General features: G+C 34.8%; 1 protein-coding gene across 1 annotated transcript in view; it reads right to left on the reverse strand.

Annotated features, from left to right (window-relative positions):
* Nucleotides 1-25,282, reverse strand: part of LOC106591088 (integrin alpha-11) — a 215,535-nt gene that overhangs the window by 136,276 nt on the left and 53,977 nt on the right. Inside the window, exon 14 of the mRNA XM_082957948.1 lies at nucleotides 23,762-24,096. Within this exon, the coding sequence (XP_082814074.1) occupies nucleotides 23,762-24,096 (335 nt within the window). The remainder of the gene's footprint in view (nucleotides 1-23,761; nucleotides 24,097-25,282) is intronic.

The following is a 25,282-nucleotide window of genomic DNA, read 5'->3' on the forward strand; positions in this document are numbered from 1 at the left end:
ACAGTAGAACACTTCTTATTATCTAAGTGACCTACCATAAAAACAGTAGAACACGTGTTAATATCTAAGTGACCTAGCAGAGAAACAGTAGAACACTTCTTAATATCTAAGTGACCTACCATAAAAACAGTAGAACACTTGTTAATATCTAAGTGACCTAGCAGAGAAACAGTAGAACACTTGTTAATATCTAAATGACCTACCAGAGGAACAGTAGAACACTTGTTAATATCTAAGTGACCTAGCAGAGAAACAGTAGAACACTTGTTAATATCTAAATGACCTAGCAGAGAAACAGTAGAACACTTGTTAATATCTAAATGACCTAGCAGAGAAACAGTAGAACACTTGTTAATATCTAAATGACCTACCATAGAAACAGTAGAACATTAGTTAATATCTAAGTTACCTACCAGAGAAACAGTAGAACACTTGTTAATATGTAAGTGACCTAGCAGAGGAACAGTAGAACACTTGTTAATATCTAAGTTACCTACCAGAGAAACATTAGAACACTTGTTAATATCTAAGTGACCTACCAGAGAAACAGTAGAACACTTCTTAATATCTAAGTGACCTACCACAAAAACAGTAGAACACGTGTTAATATCTAAGTGACCTAGCAGAGAAACAGTAGAACACTTGTTAATATCTAAGTTACCTACCAGAGAAACAGTAGAACACTTGTTAATATCTAAGTGACCTACCAGAGAAAGAGTAGAACACTTGTTAATATCTAAGTGACCTACCATAGAAACAGTAGAACACTTGTTAATATCTAAGTGACCTAGCAGAGAAACAGTAGAACACTTCTTAATATCTAAGTGACCTACCATAGAAAGAGTAGAACACTTGTTAATATCTAAGTGACCTACCAGAGAAAAGGTAGAACACTTGTTAATATCTAAATGACCTAGCAGAGAAACAGTAGAACACTTGTTAATATCTAAATGACCTAGCAGAGAAACAGTAGAACACTTGTTAATATCTAAATGACCTACCAGAGGAACAGTAGAACACTTGTTAATATCTAAGTGACCTACCAGAGAAACAGTAGAACACTTGTTAATATCTAAGTGACCTACCATAGAAACAGTAGAACACTTGTTAATATCTAAATGACCTAGCAGAGAAACAGTAGAACACTTGTTTATATCTAAGTGACCTACCAGAGAAACAGTAGAACACTTCTTATTATCTAAGTGACCTACCATAAAAACAGTAGAACACGTGTTAATATCTAAGTGACCTAGCAGAGAAACAGTAGAACACTTCTTAATATCTAAGTGACCTACCATAAAAACAGTAGAACACTTGTTAATATCTAAGTGACCTAGCAGAGAAACAGTAGAACACTTGTTAATATCTAAATGACCTACCAGAGGAACAGTAGAACACTTGTTAATATCTAAGTGACCTAGCAGAGAAACAGTAGAACACTTGTTAATATCTAAATGACCTAGCAGAGAAACAGTAGAACACTTGTTAATATCTAAATGACCTAGCAGAGAAACAGTAGAACACTTGTTAATATCTAAATGACCTACCATAGAAACAGTAGAACATTAGTTAATATCTAAGTTACCTACCAGAGAAACAGTAGAACACTTGTTAATATGTAAGTGACCTAGCAGAGGAACAGTAGAACACTTGTTAATATCTAAGTTACCTACCAGAGAAACATTAGAACACTTGTTAATATCTAAGTGACCTACCAGAGAAACAGTAGAACACTTCTTAATATCTAAGTGACCTACCACAAAAACAGTAGAACACGTGTTAATATCTAAGTGACCTAGCAGAGAAACAGTAGAACACTTGTTAATATCTAAGTTACCTACCAGAGAAACAGTAGAACACTTGTTAATATCTAAGTGACCTACCAGAGAAAGAGTAGAACACTTGTTAATATCTAAGTGACCTACCATAGAAACAGTAGAACACTTGTTAATATCTAAGTGACCTAGCAGAGAAACAGTAGAACACTTCTTAATATCTAAGTGACCTACCATAGAAAGAGTAGAACACTTGTTAATATCTAAGTGACCTACCAGAGAAAAGGTAGAACACTTGTTAATATCTAAATGACCTAGCAGAGAAACAGTAGAACACTTGTTAATATCTAAATGACCTAGCAGAGAAACAGTAGAACACTTGTTAATATCTAAGTGACCTACCATAGAAAGAGTAGAACACTTGTTAATATCTACGTGACCTACCAGAGAAAGAGTAGAACACTTGTTAATATCTAAATGACCTAGCAGAGAAACAGTAGAACACTTGTTAATATCTAAATGACCTACCAGAGAAACAGTAGAACACTTGTTAATATCTAAGTTACCTACCAGAGAAACAGTAGAACACTTGTTAATATCTAAGTGACCTAGCAGAGAAACAGTAGAACACTTCTTAATATCTAAGTCCTACCATAAAAACAGTAGAACACTTGTTAATATCTAAGTGACCTACCATAAAAACAGTAGAACACTTGTTAATATCTAAGTGACCTACCAGAGAAACAGTAGAACACTTGTTAATATCTAAATGACCTACCAGAGGAACAGTAGAACACTTGTTAATATCTAAGTGACCTAGCAGAGAAACAGTAGAACACTTGTTAATATCTAAATGACCTAGCAGAGAAACAGTAGAACACTTGTTAATATCTAAGTGACCTACCAGAGAAAGAGTAGAATACTTGTTAATATCTAAATGACCTACCAGAGAAACAGTAGAACACTTGTTAATATCTAAGTGACCTACCATAGAAACAGTAGAACACTTGTTAATATCTACGTGACCTACCAGAGAAACAGTAGAACACTTGTTAATATGTAAGTGACCTAGCAGAGGAACAGTAGAACACTTGTTAATATCTAAGTTACCTACCAGAGAAACAGTAGAACACTTGTTAATATCTAAGTGACCTACCAGAGAAACAGTAAAACACTTCTTAATATCTAAGTGACCGACCATAAAAACAGTAGAACACTTGTTAATATCTAAGTGACCTAGCAGAGAAACAGTAGAACACTTGTTAATATCTAAATGACCTAGCAGAGAAACAGTAGAACACTTGTTAATATCTAAATGACCTAGCAGAGAAACAGTAGAACACTTGTTAATATCTAAGTGACCTACCATAGAAAGAGTAGAACACTTGTTAATATCTAAGTGACCTACCAGAGAAACAGTAGAACACTTCTTAATATCTAAGTGACCTACCATAAAAACAGTAGAACACGTGTTAATATTTAAGTGACCTAGCAGAGAAACAGTAGAACACTTGTTAATATCTAAGTGACCTACCAGAGAAACAGTAGAATGCTTGTTAATATCTAAGTAACCTAGCAGAGAAACAGTAGAACACTTGTTAATATCTAAGTGACCTACCAGAGGAACAGTAGAACACTTGTTAATATCTAAGTGACCTACCATAGAAACAGTCAAACACTTGTTAATATCTAAATGACCTAGCAGAGAAACAGTAGAACACTTGTTAATATCTAAATGACCTACCAGAGGAACAGTAGAACACTTGTTAATATCTAAGTGACCTACCAGAGAAACAGTAGAACACTTGTTAATATCTAAGTGACCTACCATAGAAACAGTAGAACACTTGTTAATATCTAAATGACCTAGCAGAGAAACAGTAGAACACTTGTTTATATCTAAGTGACCTACCAGAGAAACAGTAGAACACTTCTTAATATCTAAGTGACCTACCATAAAAACAGTAGAACACGTGTTAATATCTAAGTGACCTAGCAGAGAAACAGTAGAACACTTCTTAATATCTAAGTGACCTACCATAAAAACAGTAGAACACTTGTTAATATCTAAGTGACCTAGCAGAGAAACAGTAGAACACTTGTTAATATCTAAATGACCTAGCAGAGAAACAGTAGAACACTTGTTAATATCTAAGTGACCTACCAGAGAAAGAGTAGAATACTTGTTAATATCTAAATGACCTACCAGAGAAACAGTAGAACACTTGTTAATATCTAAGTGACCTACCATAGAAACAGTAGAACACTTGTTAATATCTACGTGACCTACCAGAGAAACAGTAGAACACTTGTTAATATGTAAGTGACCTAGCAGAGGAACAGTAGAACACTTGTTAATATCTAAGTTACCTACCAGAGAAACAGTAAAACACTTCTTAATATCTAAGTGACCGACCATAAAAACAGTAGAACACTTTTTAATATCTAAGTGACCTAGCAGAGAAACAGTAGAACACTTGTTAATATCTAAATGACCTAGCAGAGAAACAGTAGAACACTTGTTAATATCTAAATGACCTAGCAGAGAAACAGTAGAACACTTGTTAATATCTAAGTGACCTACCATAGAAAGAGTAGAACACTTGTTAATATCTAAGTGACCTACCAGAGAAACAGTAGAACACTTCTTAATATCTAAGTGACCTACCATAAAAACAGTAGAACACGTGTTAATATTTAAGTGACCTAGCAGAGAAACAGTAGAACACTTGTTAATATCTAAGTGACCTACCAGAGAAACAGTAGAATGCTTGTTAATATCTAAGTAACCTAGCAGAGAAACAGTAGAACACTTGTTAATATCTAAGTGACCTACCAGAGGAACAGTAGAACACTTGTTAATATCTAAGTGACCTACCATAGAAACAGTCAAACACTTGTTAATATCTAAATGACCTAGCAGAGAAACAGTAGAACACTTGTTAATATCTAAATGACCTACCAGAGGAACAGTAGAACACTTGTTAATATCTAAGTGACCTACCAGAGAAACAGTAGAACACTTGTTAATATCTAAATGACCTAGCAGAGAAACAGTAGAACACTTGTTAATATCTAAATGACCTAGCAGAGAAACAGTAGAACACTTGTTAATATCTAAGTGACCTACCATAGAAAGAGTAGAACACTTGTTAATATCTAAGTGACCTACCAGAGAAACAGTAGAACACTTCTTAATATCTAAGTGACCTACCATAAAAACAGTAGAACACGTGTTAATATTTAAGTGACCTAGCAGAGAAACAGTAGAACACTTGTTAATATCTAAGTGACCTACCAGAGAAACAGTAGAATGCTTGTTAATATCTAAGTAACCTAGCAGAGAAACAGTAGAACACTTGTTAATATCTAAGTGACCTACCAGAGGAACAGTAGAACACTTGTTAATATCTAAGTGACCTACCATAGAAACAGTCAAACACTTGTTAATATCTAAATGACCTAGCAGAGAAACAGTAGAACACTTGTTAATATCTAAATGACCTACCAGAGGAACAGTAGAACACTTGTTAATATCTAAGTGACCTACCAGAGAAACAGTAGAACACTTGTTAATATCTAAGTGACCTACCATAGAAACAGTAGAACACTTGTTAATATCTAAATGACCTAGCAGAGAAACAGTAGAACACTTGTTTATATCTAAGTGACCTACCAGAGAAACAGTAGAACACTTGTTAATATCTAAGTGACCTACCATAAAAACAGTAGAACACGTGTTAATATCTAAGTGACCTAGAAGAGAAACAGTAGAACACTTCTTAATATCTAAGTGACCTACCATAAAAACAGTAGAACACTTGTTAATATCTAAGTGACCTAGCAGAGAAACAGTAGAACACTTGTTAATATCTAAATGACCTACCAGAGGAACAGTAGAACACTTGTTAATATCTAAGTGACCTAGCAGAGAAACAGTAGAACACTTGTTAATATCTAAGTGACCTAGCAGAGAAACAGTAGAACACTTGTTAATATCTAAATGACCTAGCAGAGAAACAGTAGAACACTTGTTAATATCTAAATGACCTACCATAGAAACAGTAGAACATTAGTTAATATCTAAGTTACCTACCAGAGAAACAGTAGAACACTTGTTAATATGTAAGTGACCTAGCAGAGGAACAGTAGAACACTTGTTAATATCTAAGTTACCTACCAGAGAAACATTAGAACACTTGTTAATATCTAAGTGACCTACCAGAGAAACAGTAGAACACTTCTTAATATCTAAGTGACCTACCACAAAAACAGTAGAACACGTGTTAATATCTAAGTGACCTAGCAGAGAAACAGTAGAACACTTGTTAATATCTAAGTTACCTACCAGAGAAACAGTAGAACACTTGTTAATATCTAAGTGACCTACCAGAGAAAGAGTAGAACACTTGTTAATATCTAAGTGACCTACCATAGAAACAGTAGAACACTTGTTAATATCTAAGTGACCTAGCAGAGAAACAGTAGAACACTTCTTAATATCTAAGTGACCTACCATAGAAACAGTAGAACACTTGTTAATATCTAAGTGACCTACCAGAGAAAAGGTAGAACACTTGTTAATATCTAAATGACCTAGCAGAGAAACAGTAGAACACTTGTTAATATCTAAATGACCTAGCAGAGAAACAGTAGAACACTTGTTAATATCTAAGTGACCTACCATAGAAAGAGTAGAACACTTGTTAATATCTACGTGACCTACCAGAGAAAGAGTAGAACACTTGTTAATATCTAAATGACCTAGCAGAGAAACAGTAGAACACTTGTTAATATCTAAGTAACCTACCAGAGAAACAGTAGAACACTTGTTAATATCTAAGTGACCTAGCAGAGAAACAGTAGAACACTTGTTAATATCTAAGTTACCTACCAGAGAAACAGTAGAACACTTGTTAATATCTAAGTGACCTACCAGAGAAAGAGTAGAACACTTGTTAATATCTAAGTGACCTACCATAGAAACAGTAGAACACTTGTTAATATCTAAATGACCTAGCAGAGAAACAGTAGAACACTTGTTAATATCTAAGTGAACTACCAGAGAAAGCGTAGAACACTTGTTAATATCTAAATGACCTACCAGAGAAACAATAGAACACTTGTTAATATCTAAGTGACCTACCATAGAAACAGTAGAACACTTGTTAATATCTAAGTGACCTACCATAGAAACAGTAGAACACTTGTTAATATCTAAATGACCTAGCAGAGAAACAGTAGAACACTTGTTAATATCTAAGTGACCTACCAGAGAAAAAGTAGAACACTTGTTAATATCTAAATGACCTAGCAGAGAAACAGTAGAACACTTGTTATTATCTAAATGACCTAGCAGAGAAACAGTAGAAAACTTGTTAATATCTAAGTGACCTACCATAGAAAGAGTAGAATACTTGTTAATATCTACGTGACCTACCAGAGAAAGAGTAGAACACTTGTTAATATCTAAATGACCTAGCAGAGAAACAGTAGAACACTTGTTAATATGTAAGTGACCTAGCAGAGGAACAGTAGAACACTTGTTAATATCTAAGTTACCTACCAGAGAAACAGTAGAACACTTGTTAATATCTAAGTGACCTACCAGAGAAACAGTAGAACACTTCTTAAAATCTAAGTGACCTACCACAAAAACAGTAGAACACGTGTTAATATCTAAGTGACCTAGCAGAGAAACAATGGAACACTTGTTAATATCTACGTGACCTACCAGAGAAAGAGTAGAACACTTGTTAATATCTAAATGACCTAGCAGAGAAACAGTAGAACACTTGTTAATATCTAAGTTACCTACCAGAAAAACAGTAGAACATTTGGTAATATCTAAGTGACCTAGCGGAGAAACAGTAGAACACTTCTTAATATCTAAGTGACCTACCATAAAAACAGTAGAACACTTGTTAATATCTAAGTGACCTACCAGAGAAACAGTAGAACACTTCTTAATATCTACGTGACCTACCATAAAAACAGTAGAACACTTGTTAATATCTAAATGACCTACCAGAGGAACAGTAGAACACTTGTTAATATCTAAATGACCTAGCAGAGAAACAGTAGAACACTTGTTAATATCTAAATGACCTAGCAGAGAAACAGTAGAACACTTGTTAATATCTAAATGACCTACCAGAAAAACAGTAGAACACTTGTTAATATCTAAGTGACCAACCAGAGAAAAAGTAGAACACTTGTTAATATCTAAATGACCTACCAGAGGAACAGTAGAACACTTCTTAATATCTAAGTGACCTACCATAAAAACAGTAGAACACTTGTTAATATCTAAGTGACCTACCATAGAAACAGTAGAACACTTGTTAATACCTAAGTGACCTACCAGAGGAACAGTAGAACACTTGTTAATATCTAAGTGACCTACCATAGAAACAGTAGAACACTTGTTAATGTCTAAATGACCTAGCAGAGAAACAGTAGAACACTTGTTAATATCTAAATGACCTAGCAGAGAAACAGTAGAACATTAGTTAATATCTAAGTTACCTACCAGAGAAACAGTAGAACACTTGTTAATATGTAAGTGACCTAGCAGAGGAACAGTAGAACACTTGTTAATATCTAAGTTACCTACCAGAGAAACATTAGAACACTTGTTAATATCTAAGTGACCTACCAGAGAAACAGTAGAACACTTCTTAATATCTAAGTGACCTACCACAAAAACAGTAGAACACGTGTTAATATCTAAGTGACCTAGCAGAGAAACAGTAGAACACTTGTTAATATCTAAGTTACCTACCAGAGAAACAGTAGAACACTTGTTAATATCTAAGTGACCTACCAGAGAAAGAGTAGAACACTTGTTAATATCTAAGTGACCTACCATAGAAACAGTAGAACACTTGTTAATATCTAAGTGACCTAGCAGAGAAACAGTAGAACACTTCTTAATATCTAAGTGACCTACCATAGAAACAGTAGAACACTTGTTAATATCTAAGTGACCTACCAGAGAAAAGGTAGAACACTTGTTAATATCTAAATGACCTAGCAGAGAAACAGTAGAACACTTGTTAATATCTAAATGACCTAGCAGAGAAACAGTAGAACACTTGTTAATATCTAAGTGACCTACCATAGAAAGAGTAGAACACTTGTTAATATCTACGTGACCTACCAGAGAAAGAGTAGAACACTTGTTAATATCTAAATGACCTAGCAGAGAAACAGTAGAACACTTGTTAATATCTAAGTAACCTACCAGAGAAACAGTAGAACACTTGTTAATATCTAAGTGACCTAGCAGAGAAACAGTAGAACACTTGTTAATATCTAAGTTACCTACCAGAGAAACAGTAGAACACTTGTTAATATCTAAGTGACCTACCAGAGAAAGAGTAGAACACTTGTTAATATCTAAGTGACCTACCATAGAAACAGTAGAACACTTGTTAATATCTAAATGACCTAGCAGAGAAACAGTAGAACACTTGTTAATATCTAAGTGAACTACCAGAGAAAGCGTAGAACACTTGTTAATATCTAAATGACCTACCAGAGAAACAATAGAACACTTGTTAATATCTAAGTGACCTACCATAGAAACAGTAGAACACTTGTTAATATCTAAGTGACCTACCATAGAAACAGTAGAACACTTGTTAATATCTAAATGACCTAGCAGAGAAACAGTAGAACACTTGTTAATATCTAAGTGACCTACCAGAGAAAAAGTAGAACACTTGTTAATATCTAAATGACCTAGCAGAGAAACAGTAGAACACTTGTTATTATCTAAATGACCTAGCAGAGAAACAGTAGAAAACTTGTTAATATCTAAGTGACCTACCATAGAAAGAGTAGAATACTTGTTAATATCTACGTGACCTACCAGAGAAAGAGTAGAACACTTGTTAATATCTAAATGACCTAGCAGAGAAACAGTAGAACACTTGTTAATATGTAAGTGACCTAGCAGAGGAACAGTAGAACACTTGTTAATATCTAAGTTACCTACCAGAGAAACAGTAGAACACTTGTTAATATCTAAGTGACCTACCAGAGAAACAGTAGAACACTTCTTAAAATCTAAGTGACCTACCACAAAAACAGTAGAACACGTGTTAATATCTAAGTGACCTAGCAGAGAAACAATGGAACACTTGTTAATATCTACGTGACCTACCAGAGAAAGAGTAGAACACTTGTTAATATCTAAATGACCTAGCAGAGAAACAGTAGAACACTTGTTAATATCTAAGTTACCTACCAGAAAAACAGTAGAACATTTGGTAATATCTAAGTGACCTAGCGGAGAAACAGTAGAACACTTCTTAATATCTAAGTGACCTACCATAAAAACAGTAGAACACTTGTTAATATCTAAGTGACCTACCAGAGAAACAGTAGAACACTTCTTAATATCTACGTGACCTACCATAAAAACAGTAGAACACTTGTTAATATCTAAATGACCTACCAGAGGAACAGTAGAACACTTGTTAATATCTAAATGACCTAGCAGAGAAACAGTAGAACACTTGTTAATATCTAAATGACCTAGCAGAGAAACAGTAGAACACTTGTTAATATCTAAATGACCTACCAGAAAAACAGTAGAACACTTGTTAATATCTAAGTGACCAACCAGAGAAAAAGTAGAACACTTGTTAATATCTAAATGACCTACCAGAGGAACAGTAGAACACTTCTTAATATCTAAGTGACCTACCATAAAAACAGTAGAACACTTGTTAATATCTAAGTGACCTACCATAGAAACAGTAGAACACTTGTTAATACCTAAGTGACCTACCAGAGGAACAGTAGAACACTTGTTAATATCTAAGTGACCTACCATAGAAACAGTAGAACACTTGTTAATGTCTAAATGACCTAGCAGAGAAACAGTAGAACACTTGTTAATATCTAAATGACCTAGCAGAGAAACAGTAGAACACTTGTTAATATCTAAGTGACCTACCAGAGAAAAAGTAGAACACTTGTTAATATCTAAATGACCTAGCAGAGAAACAGTAGAACACTTGTTAATATCTAAATGACCTAGCAGAGAAACAGTAGAACACTTGTTAATATCTAAGTGACCTACCATAGAAAGAGTAGAACACTTGTTAATATCTAAGTGACCTACCAGAGAAAGAGTAGAACATTTGTTAATATCTAAATGACCTAGCAGAGAAACAGTAGAACACTTGTTAATATCTAAATGACCTACCAGAGAAACAGTAGAACACTTGTTAATATCTAAGTGACCTAGCGGAGAAACAGTAGAACACTTCTTAATATCTATGTGACCTACCATAAAAACAGTAGAACACCTGTTAATATCTAAGTGACCTACCAGAGAAACAGTAGAACACTTCTTAATATCTACGTGACCTACCATAAAAACAGTAGAACACTTGTTAATATCTAAATGACCTACCAGAGGAACAGTAGAACACTTGTTAATATCTAAGTGACCTAGCAGAGAAACAGTAGAACACTTGTTAATATCTAAATGACCTAGCAGAGAAACAGTAGAACACTTGTTAATATCTAAATGACCTACCAGAAAAACAGTAGAACACTTGTTAATATCTAAGTGACCTACCAGAGAAAAAGTAGAACACTTGTTAATATCTAAATGACCTAGCAGAGAAACAGTAGAAAACTTGTTAATATCTAAGTGACCTACCATAGAAAGAGTAGAATACTTGTTAATATCTACGTGACCTACCAGAGAAAGAGTAGAACACTTGTTAATATCTAAATGACCCAGCAGAGAAACAGTAGAACACTTGTTAATATCTAAATGACCTACCAGAGAAACAGTAGAACACTTGTTAATATCTAAGTTACCTACCAGAGAAACAGTAGAACACTTGTTAATATGTAAGTGACCTAGCAGAGGAACAGTAGAACACTTGTTAATATCTAAGTTACCTACCAGAGAAACAGTAGAACACTTCTTAATATCTAAGTGACCTACCAGAGAAACAGTAGAACACTTCTTAATATCTAAGTGACCGACCATAAAACAGTAGAACACGTGTTAATATCTAAGTGACCTAGCAGAGAAACAGTAGAACACTTGTTAATATCTAAGTGACCTACCATAGAAAGAGTAGAACACTTGTTAATATCTACGTGACCTACCAGAGAAAGAGTAGAACACTTGTTAATATCTAAATGACATAGCAGAGAAACAGTAGAACACTTGTTAATATCTAAATGACCTACCATAGAAACAGTAGAACACTTGTTAATATCTAAGTTACCTACCAGGGAAACAGTAGAACACTTGTTAATATCTAAGTGACCTAGCAGAGAAACAGTAGAACACTTGTTAATATCTAAATGACCTACCAGAGAAGCAGTAGAACACTTGTTAATATCTAAATGACCTACCAGAGAAACAGTAGAACACTTGTTAATATCTAAGTTACCTACCAGAGAAACAGTAGAACACTTGTTAATATGTAAGTGACCTAGCAGAGGAACAGTAGAAAACTTGTTAATATCTAAGGTACCTACCAGAGAAACAGTAGAACACTTGTTAATATCTAAGTGACCTACCAGAGAAACAGTAGAACACTTCTTAATATCTAAGTGACCTACCATAAAAACAGTAGAACACGTGTTAATATCTAAGTGACCTAGCAGAGAAACAGTAGAACACTTGTTAATATCTAAGTGACCTACCAGAGAAACAGTAGAACACTTGTTAATATCTAAGTGACCTAGCAGAGAAACAGTAGAACACGTGTTAATATCTAAGTGACCTAGCAGAGAAACAGTAGAACACTTGTTAATATCTAAGTGACCTACCATAGAAACAGTAGAACACTTGTTAATATCTAAATGACCTAGCAGAGAAACAGTAGAACACTTGTTAATATCTAAATGACCTACCAGAGGAACAGTAGAACACTTCTTAATATCTAAGTGACCTACCATAAAAACAGTAGAACACTTGTTAATATCTAAGTGACCTACCATAGAAACAGTAGAACACTTGTTAATATGTAAGTGACCTAGCAGAAGAACAGTAGAACACTTGTTAATATCTAAGTGACCTAGCAGAGAAACAGTAGAACACTTGTTAATATCTAAATGACCTAGCAGAGAAACAGTAGAACACTTCTTAATATCTAAGTGACCTACCATAAAAACAGTAGAACACTTGTTAATATCTAAGTGACCTAGCAGAGAAACAGTAGAACACTTGTTAATATCTAAATGACCTACCAGAAAAACAGTAGAACACTTGTTAATATCTAAGTGACCTACCATAGAAACAGTAGAACACTTGTTAATATCTAAGTGACCTAGCAGAGAAACAGTAGAACACTTCTTAATATCTAAGTGACCTACCATAGAAACAGTAGAACACTTGTTAATATCTAAGTGACCTACCAGAGAAAAGGTAGAACACTTGTTAATATCTAAATGACCTAGCAGAGAAACAGTAGAACACTTGTTAATATCTAAATGACCTAGCAGAGAAACAGTAGAACACTTGTTAATATCTAAGTGACCTACCATAGAAAGAGTAGAACACTTGTTAATATCTACGTGACCTACCAGAGAAAGAGTAGAACACTTGTTAATATCTAAATGACCTAGCAGAGAAACAGTAGAACACTTGTTAATATCTAAGTAACCTACCAGAGAAACAGTAGAACACTTGTTAATATCTAAGTGACCTAGCAGAGAAACAGTAGAACACTTGTTAATATCTAAGTTACCTACCAGAGAAACAGTAGAACACTTGTTAATATCTAAGTGACCTACCAGAGAAAGAGTAGAACACTTGTTAATATCTAAGTGACCTACCATAGAAACAGTAGAACACTTGTTAATATCTAAATGACCTAGCAGAGAAACAGTAGAACACTTGTTAATATCTAAGTGAACTACCAGAGAAAGCGTAGAACACTTGTTAATATCTAAATGACCTACCAGAGAAACAATAGAACACTTGTTAATATCTAAGTGACCTACCATAGAAACAGTAGAACACTTGTTAATATCTAAGTGACCTACCATAGAAACAGTAGAACACTTGTTAATATCTAAATGACCTAGCAGAGAAACAGTAGAACACTTGTTAATATCTAAGTGACCTACCAGAGAAAAAGTAGAACACTTGTTAATATCTAAATGACCTAGCAGAGAAACAGTAGAACACTTGTTATTATCTAAATGACCTAGCAGAGAAACAGTAGAAAACTTGTTAATATCTAAGTGACCTACCATAGAAAGAGTAGAATACTTGTTAATATCTACGTGACCTACCAGAGAAAGAGTAGAACACTTGTTAATATCTAAATGACCTAGCAGAGAAACAGTAGAACACTTGTTAATATGTAAGTGACCTAGCAGAGGAACAGTAGAACACTTGTTAATATCTAAGTTACCTACCAGAGAAACAGTAGAACACTTGTTAATATCTAAGTGACCTACCAGAGAAACAGTAGAACACTTCTTAAAATCTAAGTGACCTACCACAAAAACAGTAGAACACGTGTTAATATCTAAGTGACCTAGCAGAGAAACAATGGAACACTTGTTAATATCTACGTGACCTACCAGAGAAAGAGTAGAACACTTGTTAATATCTAAATGACCTAGCAGAGAAACAGTAGAACACTTGTTAATATCTAAGTTACCTACCAGAAAAACAGTAGAACATTTGGTAATATCTAAGTGACCTAGCGGAGAAACAGTAGAACACTTCTTAATATCTAAGTGACCTACCATAAAAACAGTAGAACACTTGTTAATATCTAAGTGACCTACCAGAGAAACAGTAGAACACTTCTTAATATCTACGTGACCTACCATAAAAACAGTAGAACACTTGTTAATATCTAAATGACCTACCAGAGGAACAGTAGAACACTTGTTAATATCTAAATGACCTAGCAGAGAAACAGTAGAACACTTGTTAATATCTAAATGACCTAGCAGAGAAACAGTAGAACACTTGTTAATATCTAAATGACCTACCAGAAAAACAGTAGAACACTTGTTAATATCTAAGTGACCAACCAGAGAAAAAGTAGAACACTTGTTAATATCTAAATGACCTACCAGAGGAACAGTAGAACACTTCTTAATATCTAAGTGACCTACCATAAAAACAGTAGAACACTTGTTAATATCTAAGTGACCTACCATAGAAACAGTAGAACACTTGTTAATACCTAAGTGACCTACCAGAGGAACAGTAGAACACTTGTTAATATCTAAGTGACCTACCATAGAAACAGTAGAACACTTGTTAATGTCTAAATGACCTAGCAGAGAAACAGTAGAACACTTGTTAATATCTAAATGACCTAGCAGAGAAACAGTAGAACACTTGTTAATATCTAAGTGACCTACCAGAGAAAAAGTAGAACACTTGTTAATATCTAAATGACCTAGCAGAGAAACAGTAGAACACTTGTTAATATCTAAATGACCTAGCAGAGAAACAGTAGAACACTTGTTAATATCTAAGTGACCTACCATAGAAAGAGTAGAACACTTGTTAATATCTAAGTGACCTACCAGAGAAAGAGTAGAACATTTGTTAATATCTAAATGACCTAGCAGAGAAACAGTAGAACACTTGTTAATATCTAAATGACCTACCAGAGAAACAGTAGAACACTTGTTAATATCTAAGTGACCTAGCGGAGAAACAGTAGAACACTTCTTAATATCTAAGTGACCTACCATAAAAACAGTAGAACACCTGTTAATATCTAAGTGACCTACCAGAGAAACAGTAGAACACTTCTTAATATCTACGTGACCTACCATAAAAACAGTAGAACACTTGTTAATATCTAAATGACCTACCAGAGGAACAGTAGAACACTTGTTAATATCTAAGTGACCTAGCAGAGAAACAGTAGAACACTTGTTAATATCTAAATGACCTAGCAGAGAAACAGTAGAACACTTGTTAATATCTAAATGACCTACCAGAAAAACAGTAGAACACTTGTTAATATCTAAGTGACCTACCAGAGAAAAAGTAGAACACTTGTTAATATCTAAATGACCTAGCAGAGAAACAGTAGAACACTTGTTAATATCTAAATGACCTAGCAGAGAAACAGTAGAAAACTTGTTAATATCTAAGTGACCTACCATAGAAAGAGTAGAATACTTGTTAATATCTACGTGACCTACCAGAGAAAGAGTAGAACACTTGTTAATATCTAAATGACCCAGCAGAGAAACAGTAGAACACTTGTTAATATCTAAATGACCTACCAGAGAAACAGTAGAACACTTGTTAATATCTAAGTTACCTACCAGAGAAACAGTAGAACACTTGTTAATATGTAAGTGACCTAGCAGAGGAACAGTAGAACACTTGTTAATATCTAAGTTACCTACCAGAGAAACAGTAGAACACTTCTTAATATCTAAGTGACCTACCAGAGAAACAGTAGAACACTTCTTAATATCTAAGTGACCGACCATAAAACAGTAGAACACGTGTTAATATCTAAGTGACCTAGCAGAGAAACAGTAGAACACTTGTTAATATCTAAGTGACCTACCATAGAAAGAGTAGAACACTTGTTAATATCTACGTGACCTACCAGAGAAAGAGTAGAACACTTGTTAATATCTAAATGACATAGCAGAGAAACAGTAGAACACTTGTTAATATCTAAATGACCTACCATAGAAACAGTAGAACACTTGTTAATATCTAAGTTACCTACCAGGGAAACAGTAGAACACTTGTTAATATCTAAGTGACCTAGCAGAGAAACAGTAGAACACTTGTTAATATCTAAATGACCTACCAGAGAAGCAGTAGAACACTTGTTAATATCTAAATGACCTACCAGAGAAACAGTAGAACACTTGTTAATATCTAAGTTACCTACCAGAGAAACAGTAGAACACTTGTTAATATCTAAGTGACCTACCAGAGAAACAGTAGAACACTTCTTAATATCTAAGTGACCTACCATAAAAACAGTAGAACACGTGTTAATATCTAAGTGACCTAGCAGAGAAACAGTAGAACACTTGTTAATATCTAAGTGACCTACCAGAGAAACAGTAGAACACTTGTTAATATCTAAGTGACCTAGCAGAGAAACAGTAGAACACGTGTTAATATCTAAGTGACCTAGCAGAGAAACAGTAGAACACTTGTTAATATCTAAGTGACCTACCATAGAAACAGTAGAACACTTGTTAATATCTAAATGACCTAGCAGAGAAACAGTAGAACACTTGTTAATATCTAAATGACCTACCAGAGGAACAGTAGAACACTTCTTAATATCTAAGTGACCTACCATAAAAACAGTAGAACACTTGTTAATATCTAAGTGACCTACCATAGAAACAGTAGAACACTTGTTAATATCTAAGTGACCTAGCAGAAGAACAGTAGAACACTTGTTAATATCTAAGTGACCTAGCAGAGAAACAGTAGAACACTTGTTAATATCTAAATGACCTAGCAGAGAAACAGTAGAACACTTCTTAATATCTAAGTGACCTACCATAAAAACAGTAGAACACTTGTTAATATCTAAGTGACCTAGCAGAGAAACAGTAGAACACTTGTTAATATCTAAGTGACCTAGCAGAGAAACAGTAGAACACTTGTTAATATCTAAATGACCTAGCAGAGAAACAGTAGAACACTTGTTAATATCTAAGTGACCTACCATAAAAACAGTAGAACACTTGTTAATATCTAAGTGACCTAGCAGAGAAACAGTAGAACACTTGTTAATATCTAAATGACCTAGCAGAGAAACAGTAGAATACTTGTTAATATCTAAGTGACCTACCATAGAAACAGTAGAACACTTGTTAATATCTAAATGACCTAGCAGAGAAACAGTAGAACACTTGTTAATATCTAAGTGACCTACCAGAGGAACAGTAGAACACTTGTTAATATCTAAGTTACCTACCAGAGAAACAGTAGAACACTTGTCAATATCTAAGTGACCTACCAGAGAAAGAGTAGAACACTTGTTAATATCTAAGTGACCTAGCAGAGAAACAGTAGAACACTTGTTAATATCTAAATGACCTACCATAGAAACAGTAGAACACTTGTTAATATCTAAGTTACCTACCAGAGAAACAGTAGAACACTTGTTAATATCTAAGTGACCTACCATAGAAACAGTAGAACACTTGTTAATATCTAAATGACCTAGCAGAGAAACAGTAGAACACTTGTTAATATCTAAGTGACCTACCAGAGGAACAGTAGAACACTTGTTAATATCTAAGTTACCTACCATAAAAACAGTAGACCACTTGTTAATATCTAAGTGACCTAGCAGAGAAACAGTAGAACACTTGTTAATATCTAAATGACCTACCATAGAAACAGTAGAACACTTGTTAATATCTAAGTTACCTACCAGAGAAACAGTAGAACACTTGTTAATATCTAAGTGACCTACCATAGAAACAGTAGAACACTTGTTAATATCTAAATGACCTAGCAGAGAAACAGTAGAACACTTGTTAATATCTAAGTGACCTACCAGAGGAACAGTAGAACACTTGTTAATATCTAAGTTACCTACCATAAAAACAGTAGACCACTTGTTAATATCTAAGTGACCTACCAGAGAAACAGTAGAACACTTGTTAATATCTAAATGACCTAGCAGAGAAACAGTAGAACACTTGTTAATATCTAAATGACCTACCAGAGGAACAGTAGAACACTTCTTAATATCTAAGTGACCTACCATAAAAACAGTAGAACACGTGTTAATATCTAAGTGACCTAGCAGAGAAACAGTAGAACACTTGTTAATATCTAAGTGACCTACCATAGAAACAGTAGAACACTTGTTAATATCTAAATGATCTAGCAGAGAAACAGTAGAACACTTGTTAATATCTAAATGACCTACCAGAGGAACAGTAGAACACTTCTTAATATCTAAGTGACCTACCATAAAAACAGTAGAACACTTGTTAATATCTAAGTGACCTACCATAGAAACAGTAGAACACTTGTTAATATCTAAGTGACCTAGCAGAAGAACAGTAGAACACTTGTTAATATCTAAGTGACCTAGCAGAGAAACAGTAGAACACTTGTTAATATCTAAATGACCTAGCAGAGAAACAGTAGAACACTTGTTAATATCTAAGTGACCTACCAGAGAAAAAGTAGAACACTTGTTAATATCTAAATGACCTAGCAGAGAAACAGTAGAACACTTGTTAATATCTAAGTGACCTACCATAGAAACAGTAGAACACTTGTTAATATCTAAATGACCTAGCAGAGAAACAGTAGAACACTTGTTAATATCTAAGTTACCTACCAGAGAAACAGTAGAACACTTGTTAATATCTAAGTTACCTACCAGAGAAACAGTAGAACACTTGTTAATATCTAAGTGACCTACCAGAGAAAGAGTAGAACACTTGTTAATATCTAAGTGACCTACCATAGAAACAGTAGAACACTTGTTAATATCTAAATGACCTAGCAGAGAAACAGTAGAACACTTGTTAACATCTAAGTGACCTACCATTGAAACAGTAGAACACTTGTTAATATCTAAATGACCTAGCAGAGAAACAGTAGGACACTTGTTAATATCTAAGTGACCTACCATAGAAAGAGTAGAACACTTGTTAATATCTAAGTGACCTACCAGAGAAAGAGTAGAACACTTGTTAATATCTAAATGACCTAGCAGAGAAACAGTAGAACACTTGTTAATATCTAAGTTACCTACCAGAGAAACAGTAGAACACTTGTTAATATGTAAGTGACCTAGCAGAGGAACAGTAGAACACTTGTTAATATCTAAGTGACCTACCAGAGAAACAGTAGAACACTTGTTAATATGTAAGTGACCTAGCAGAGGAACAGTAGAACACTTGTTAATATCTAAGTTACCTACCAGAGAAACAGTAGAACACTTATTAATATCTAAGTGACCTACCATAAAAACAGTAGAACACTTGTTAATATCTAAGTGACCTACCAGAGAAACAGTAGAACACTTGTTAATATCTAAGTGACCTACCATAGAAACAGTAGAACACTTGTTAATATCTAAATGACCTAGCAGAGAAACAGTAGAACACTTGTTAATATCTAAATGACCTACCAGAGGAACAGTAGAACACTTGTTAATATCTAAATGACCTATCAGAGGAACAGTAGAACACTTGTTAATATCTAAGTGACCTAGCAGAGAAACAGTAGAACACTTCTTAATATCTAAGTGACCTACCATAAAAACAGTAGAACACTTGCTAATATCTAAGTGACCTAGCAGAGAAACAGTAGAACACTTGTTAATATCTAAGTGACCTACCATAAAAACAGTAGACCACTTGTTAATATCTAAGTGACCTAGCAGAGAAACAGTAGAACACTTGTTAATATCTAAATGACCTACCAGAGAAGCAGTAGAACACTTGTTAATATCTAAATGACCTACCAGAGAAACAGTAGAACACTTGTTAATATCTAAGTTACCTACCAGAGAAACAGTAGAACACTTGTTAATATGTAAGTGACCTAGCAGAGGAACAGTAGAAAACTTGTTAATATCTAAGGTACCTACCAGAGAAACAGTAGAACACTTGTTAATATCTAAGTGACCTACCAGAGAAACAGTAGAACACTTCTTAATATCTAAGTGACCTACCATAAAAACAGTAGAACACGTGTTAATATCTAAGTGACCTAGCAGAGAAACAGTAGAACACTTGTTAATATCTAAGTGACCTACCAGAGAAACAGTAGAACACTTGTTAATATCTAAGTGACCTAGCAGAGAAACAGTAGAACACTTGTTAATATCTAAGTGACCTAGCAGAGAAACAGTAGAACACGTGTTAATATCTAAATGAACAACCAGAGAAACAGTAGAACACTTGTTAATATCTAAGTGACCTACCATAGAAAGAGTAGAACACTTGTTAATATGTAAGTGACCTACCAGAGAAAGAGTAGAACACTTGTTAATATCTAAGTGACCTACCAGAGGAACAGTAGAACACTTGTTAATATCTAAGTGACCTAGCAGAGAAACAGTAGAACACGTGTTAATATCTAAGTGACCTAGCAGAGAAACAGTAGAACACTTGTTAATATCTAAGTGACCTACCATAGAAACAGTAGAACACTTGTTAATATCTAAATGACCTAGCAGAGAAACAGTAGAACACTTGTTAATATCTAAATGACCTACCAGAGGAACAGTAGAACACTTCTTAATATCTAAGTGACCTACCATAAAAACAGTAGAACACTTGTTAATATCTAAGTGACCTACCATAGAAACAGTAGAACACTTGTTAATATCTAAGTGACCTAGCAGAAGAACAGTAGAACACTTGTTAATATCTAAGTGACCTAGCAGAGGAACAGTAGAACACTTGTTAATATCTAAATGACCTAGCAGAGAAACAGTAGAACACTTGTTAATATCTAAGTGACCTACCAGAGAAAAAGTAGAACACTTGTTAATATCTAAATGACCTAGCAGAGAAACAGTAGAACACTTGTTAATATCTAAATGACCTAGCAGAGAAACAGTAGAACACTTGTTAATATCTAAGTGACCTACCAGAGAAAAAGTAGAACACTTGTTAATATCTAAATGACCTAGCAGAGAAACAGTAGAACACTTGTTAATATCTAAATGAACAACCAGAGAAACAGTAGAACACTTGTTAATATCTAAGTGACCTACCATAGAAAGAGTAGAACACTTGTTAATATCTAAGTGACCTACCAGAGAAAGAGTAGAACACTTGTTAATATCTAAGTGACCTACCAGAGGAACAGTAGAACACTTGTTAATATCTAAGTGACCTACCATAGAAACAGTAGAACACTTGTTAATATCTAAATGACCTAGCAGAGAAACAGTAGAACACTTGTTAATATCTAAGTGACCTACCATAGAAACAGTAGAACACTTGTTAATATCTAAATGACCTAGCAGAGAAACAGTAGAACACTTGTTAATATCTAAATGACCTACCAGAGGAACAGTAGAACACTTGTTAATATCTAAGTTACCTACCAGAGAAACAGTAGAACACTTGTTAATATCTAAGTGACCTACCAGAGAAAGAGTAGAACACTTGTTAATATCTGAGTGACCTACCAGAGAAACAGTAGAACACTTGTTAATATGTAAGTGACCTAGCAGAGGAACAGCAGAACACTTCTTAATATCTAAATGACCTAGCAGAGAAACAGTAGAACACTTGTTAATATCTAAGTGACCTACCATAGAAAGAGTAGAACACTTGTTAATATCTAAATGACCTACCATAGAAACAGTAGAACACTTGTTAATATCTAAGTTACCTACCAGAGAAACAGTAGAACACTTGTTAATATCTAAATGACCTACCAGAGAAACAGTAGAACACTTGTTAATATGTAAGTGACCTAGCAGAGGAACAGTAGAACACTTCTTAATATCTAAGTGACCTACCATAGAAACAGTAGAACACTTGTTAATATCTAAATGACCTAGCAGAGAAACAGTAGAACACTTGTTAATATCTAAATGACCTACCAGAGGAACAGTAGAACACTTGTTAATATCTAAGTTACCTACCAGAGAAACAGTAGAACACTTATTAATATCTAAGTGACCTACCAGAGAAAGAGTAGAACACTTGTTAATATCTAAGTGACCTAGCAGAGAAACAGTAGAACACTTGTTAATATCTAAATGACCTACCAGAGGAACAGTAGAACACTTGTTAATATCTAAATGACCTACCACAGAAACAGTAGAACACTTGTTAATATCTAAATGACCTACCAGAGAAACAGTAGAACACTTGTTAATATCTAAGTGACCTAGCAGAGAAACAGTAGAACACTTCTTAATATCTAAGTGACCTACCATAAAAACAGTAGAACACTTGTTAATATCTAAGTGACCTAGCAGAGAAACAATAGAACACTTGTTAATATCTAAGTGACCTACCATAAAAACAGTAGAACACTTGTTAATATCTAAGTGACCTAGCAGAGAAACAGTAGAACACTTGTTAATATCTAAATGACCTACCAGAGAAACAGTAGAACACTTGTTAATTTCTAAGTGACCTACCAGAGGAACAGTAGAACACTTGTTAATATCTAAGTGACCTACCATAGAAACAGTAGAACACTTGTTAATATCTAAATGACCTACCAGAGGAACAGTAGAACACTTGTTAATATCTAAGTGACCTACCATAGAAAGAGTAGAATACTTGTTAATATGTAAGTGACCTAGCAGAGAAACAGTAGAACACTTGTTAATATCTAAGTTACCTACCAGAGAAACAGTAGAACACTTGTTAATATCTATGTGACCTACCAGAGAAAGAGTAGAACACTTGTTAATATCTAAGTGACCTACCAGAGAAACAGTAGAACACTTGTTAATATCTAAATGACCTAGCAGAGAAACAGTAGAACACTTGTTAATATCTAAGTTACCTACCAGAGAAACAGTAGAACACTTGTTAATATCTAAGTGACCTACCAGAGAAAGAGTAGAACACTTGTTAATATCTAAGTGACCTACCAGAGAAACAGTAGAACACTTGTTAATATCTAAATGACCTAGCAGAGAAACAGTAGAACACTTGTTAATATCTAAGTGACCTACCATAGAAACAGTAGAACACTTGTTAATATCTAAATGACCTACCAGAGGAACAGTAGAACACTTGTTAATATCTTAGTTACCTACCAGAGAAACAGTAGAACACTTGTTAATATCTAAGTGACCTACCAGAGAAAGAGTAGAACACTTGTTAATATCTAAGTGACCTACCAGAGAAACAGTAGAACACTTGTTAATATCTAAATGACCTAGCAGAGAAACAATAGAACACTTGTTAATATCTAAGTGACCTACCATAGAAACAGTAGAACACTTGTTAATATCTAAATGACCTAGCAGAGAAACAGTAGACCACTTGTTAATATCTAAATGACCTACCATAGAAGCACGGCTGCCCCCAGGGAGCCCACGGCCAAGTCCACCAGGCCATCCTCGTCCATGTCCATACTGCCATGGATACTACGGCCAAAGTAGCGCAGGCCACTGGCCATGTCTAACGCAGCTATCCTCTGTTTGTATTTACGCAGAATCCTGTTGCGTTGGCTGAAGAAGACGTAGATAGCTCCTTTATGGTCATCCTCCAGCGGGGCCCCCACCACCATGTCGTTGAAGCCGTCCCCGTTCAGGTCAGGGACCGGGGCCAGCGAGGAGCCGAACCGAGCGTTCTGACCACGGTCCTGGATCTCCAACGCTCCCTCCAGGACGAAACGATTCTGAGAAGGAAATAGGATAGGATGATGTCATTTTGGAATATTTCTGCTACATGGGATAGAGGGTACTGTAGGTAAAGGTTGTATCATGGAATATTTCTGCTACATGGGATAGAGGGTATTGTAGGTAAAGGTTGTATCGTGGAATATTTCTGTTACATGGGATAGAGGGTACTGTAGGTAAAGGTTGTGTCATGGAATATTTCTGTTACATGGGATAGAGGGTATTGTAGGTAAAGGTTGTATCATGGAATATTTCTGTTACATGGGATAGAGGGTACTGTAGGTAAAGGTTGTATCATGGAATATTTCTGCTACATGGGATAGAGGGTACTGTAGGTAAAGGTTGTATCGTGGAATATTTCTGCTACATGGGATAGAGGGTACTGTAGGTAAAGGTTGTATCATGGAATATTTCTGCTACATGGGATAGAGGGTATTGTAGGTAAAGGTTGTATCATGGAATATTTCTGCTACATGGGATAGAGGGTACTGTAGGTAAAGGTTGTATCATGGAATATTTCTGCTACATGGGATAGAGGGTACTGTAGGTAAAGGTTGTATCATGGAATATTTTTGCTACATGGGATAGAGGATACTGTAGGTAAAGGTTGTGTCATGTGCATGTCTATTCAACTATTTATTTGCCAATGTTTCTCCTATTGGTTGGTGGAATTCTCTTTGTTACTCTGTACTTAAAGAGTCCTTGGTTAAAAAAAACCTTGAAAAACATATGCACAAAGGAATCCATCAAAAACAGACGTAGTGGCTAAGGAACTGAAGTTAAGTTATAAATGTGTTATCTCCTGTGCTGCGGCCGGGTAGCCCCACCCCCCAGGCTTCTGGGATATCTCAGTCATCCATCGATGATCTCCCTCAAATGGACAGCCCTCCATTTATTTACACAACTCAATGAGACATAGAGACATTGTTGTCTTAAACTTTCCCCTTCAATCTTTACAGAAGCTTTCATTTGTTATTCCAAATTCATTTAGGAAAGTAAACAAAACAAAACAAAAGTAACTAAGAAACAATAACTGGGGAGTTTGAGTTTTGAATTTGAAATCAACTGAAAACCTCAAGCCACATTGTTTTCGCTCACACAAGAGGAAGGGTCTAACCCATTTTCTATCCCAAGGGGGAAATATGATTTCCCAAAAACATTGTCAACATCAGGGATGGGTGATTC

Source organism: Salmo salar, chromosome 11, assembly GCF_965601325.2.
Source record: "Salmo salar chromosome 11, fSalSal1, whole genome shotgun sequence".
In the NCBI taxonomy this organism is placed as follows: domain Eukaryota; kingdom Metazoa; phylum Chordata; class Actinopteri; order Salmoniformes; family Salmonidae; genus Salmo; species Salmo salar.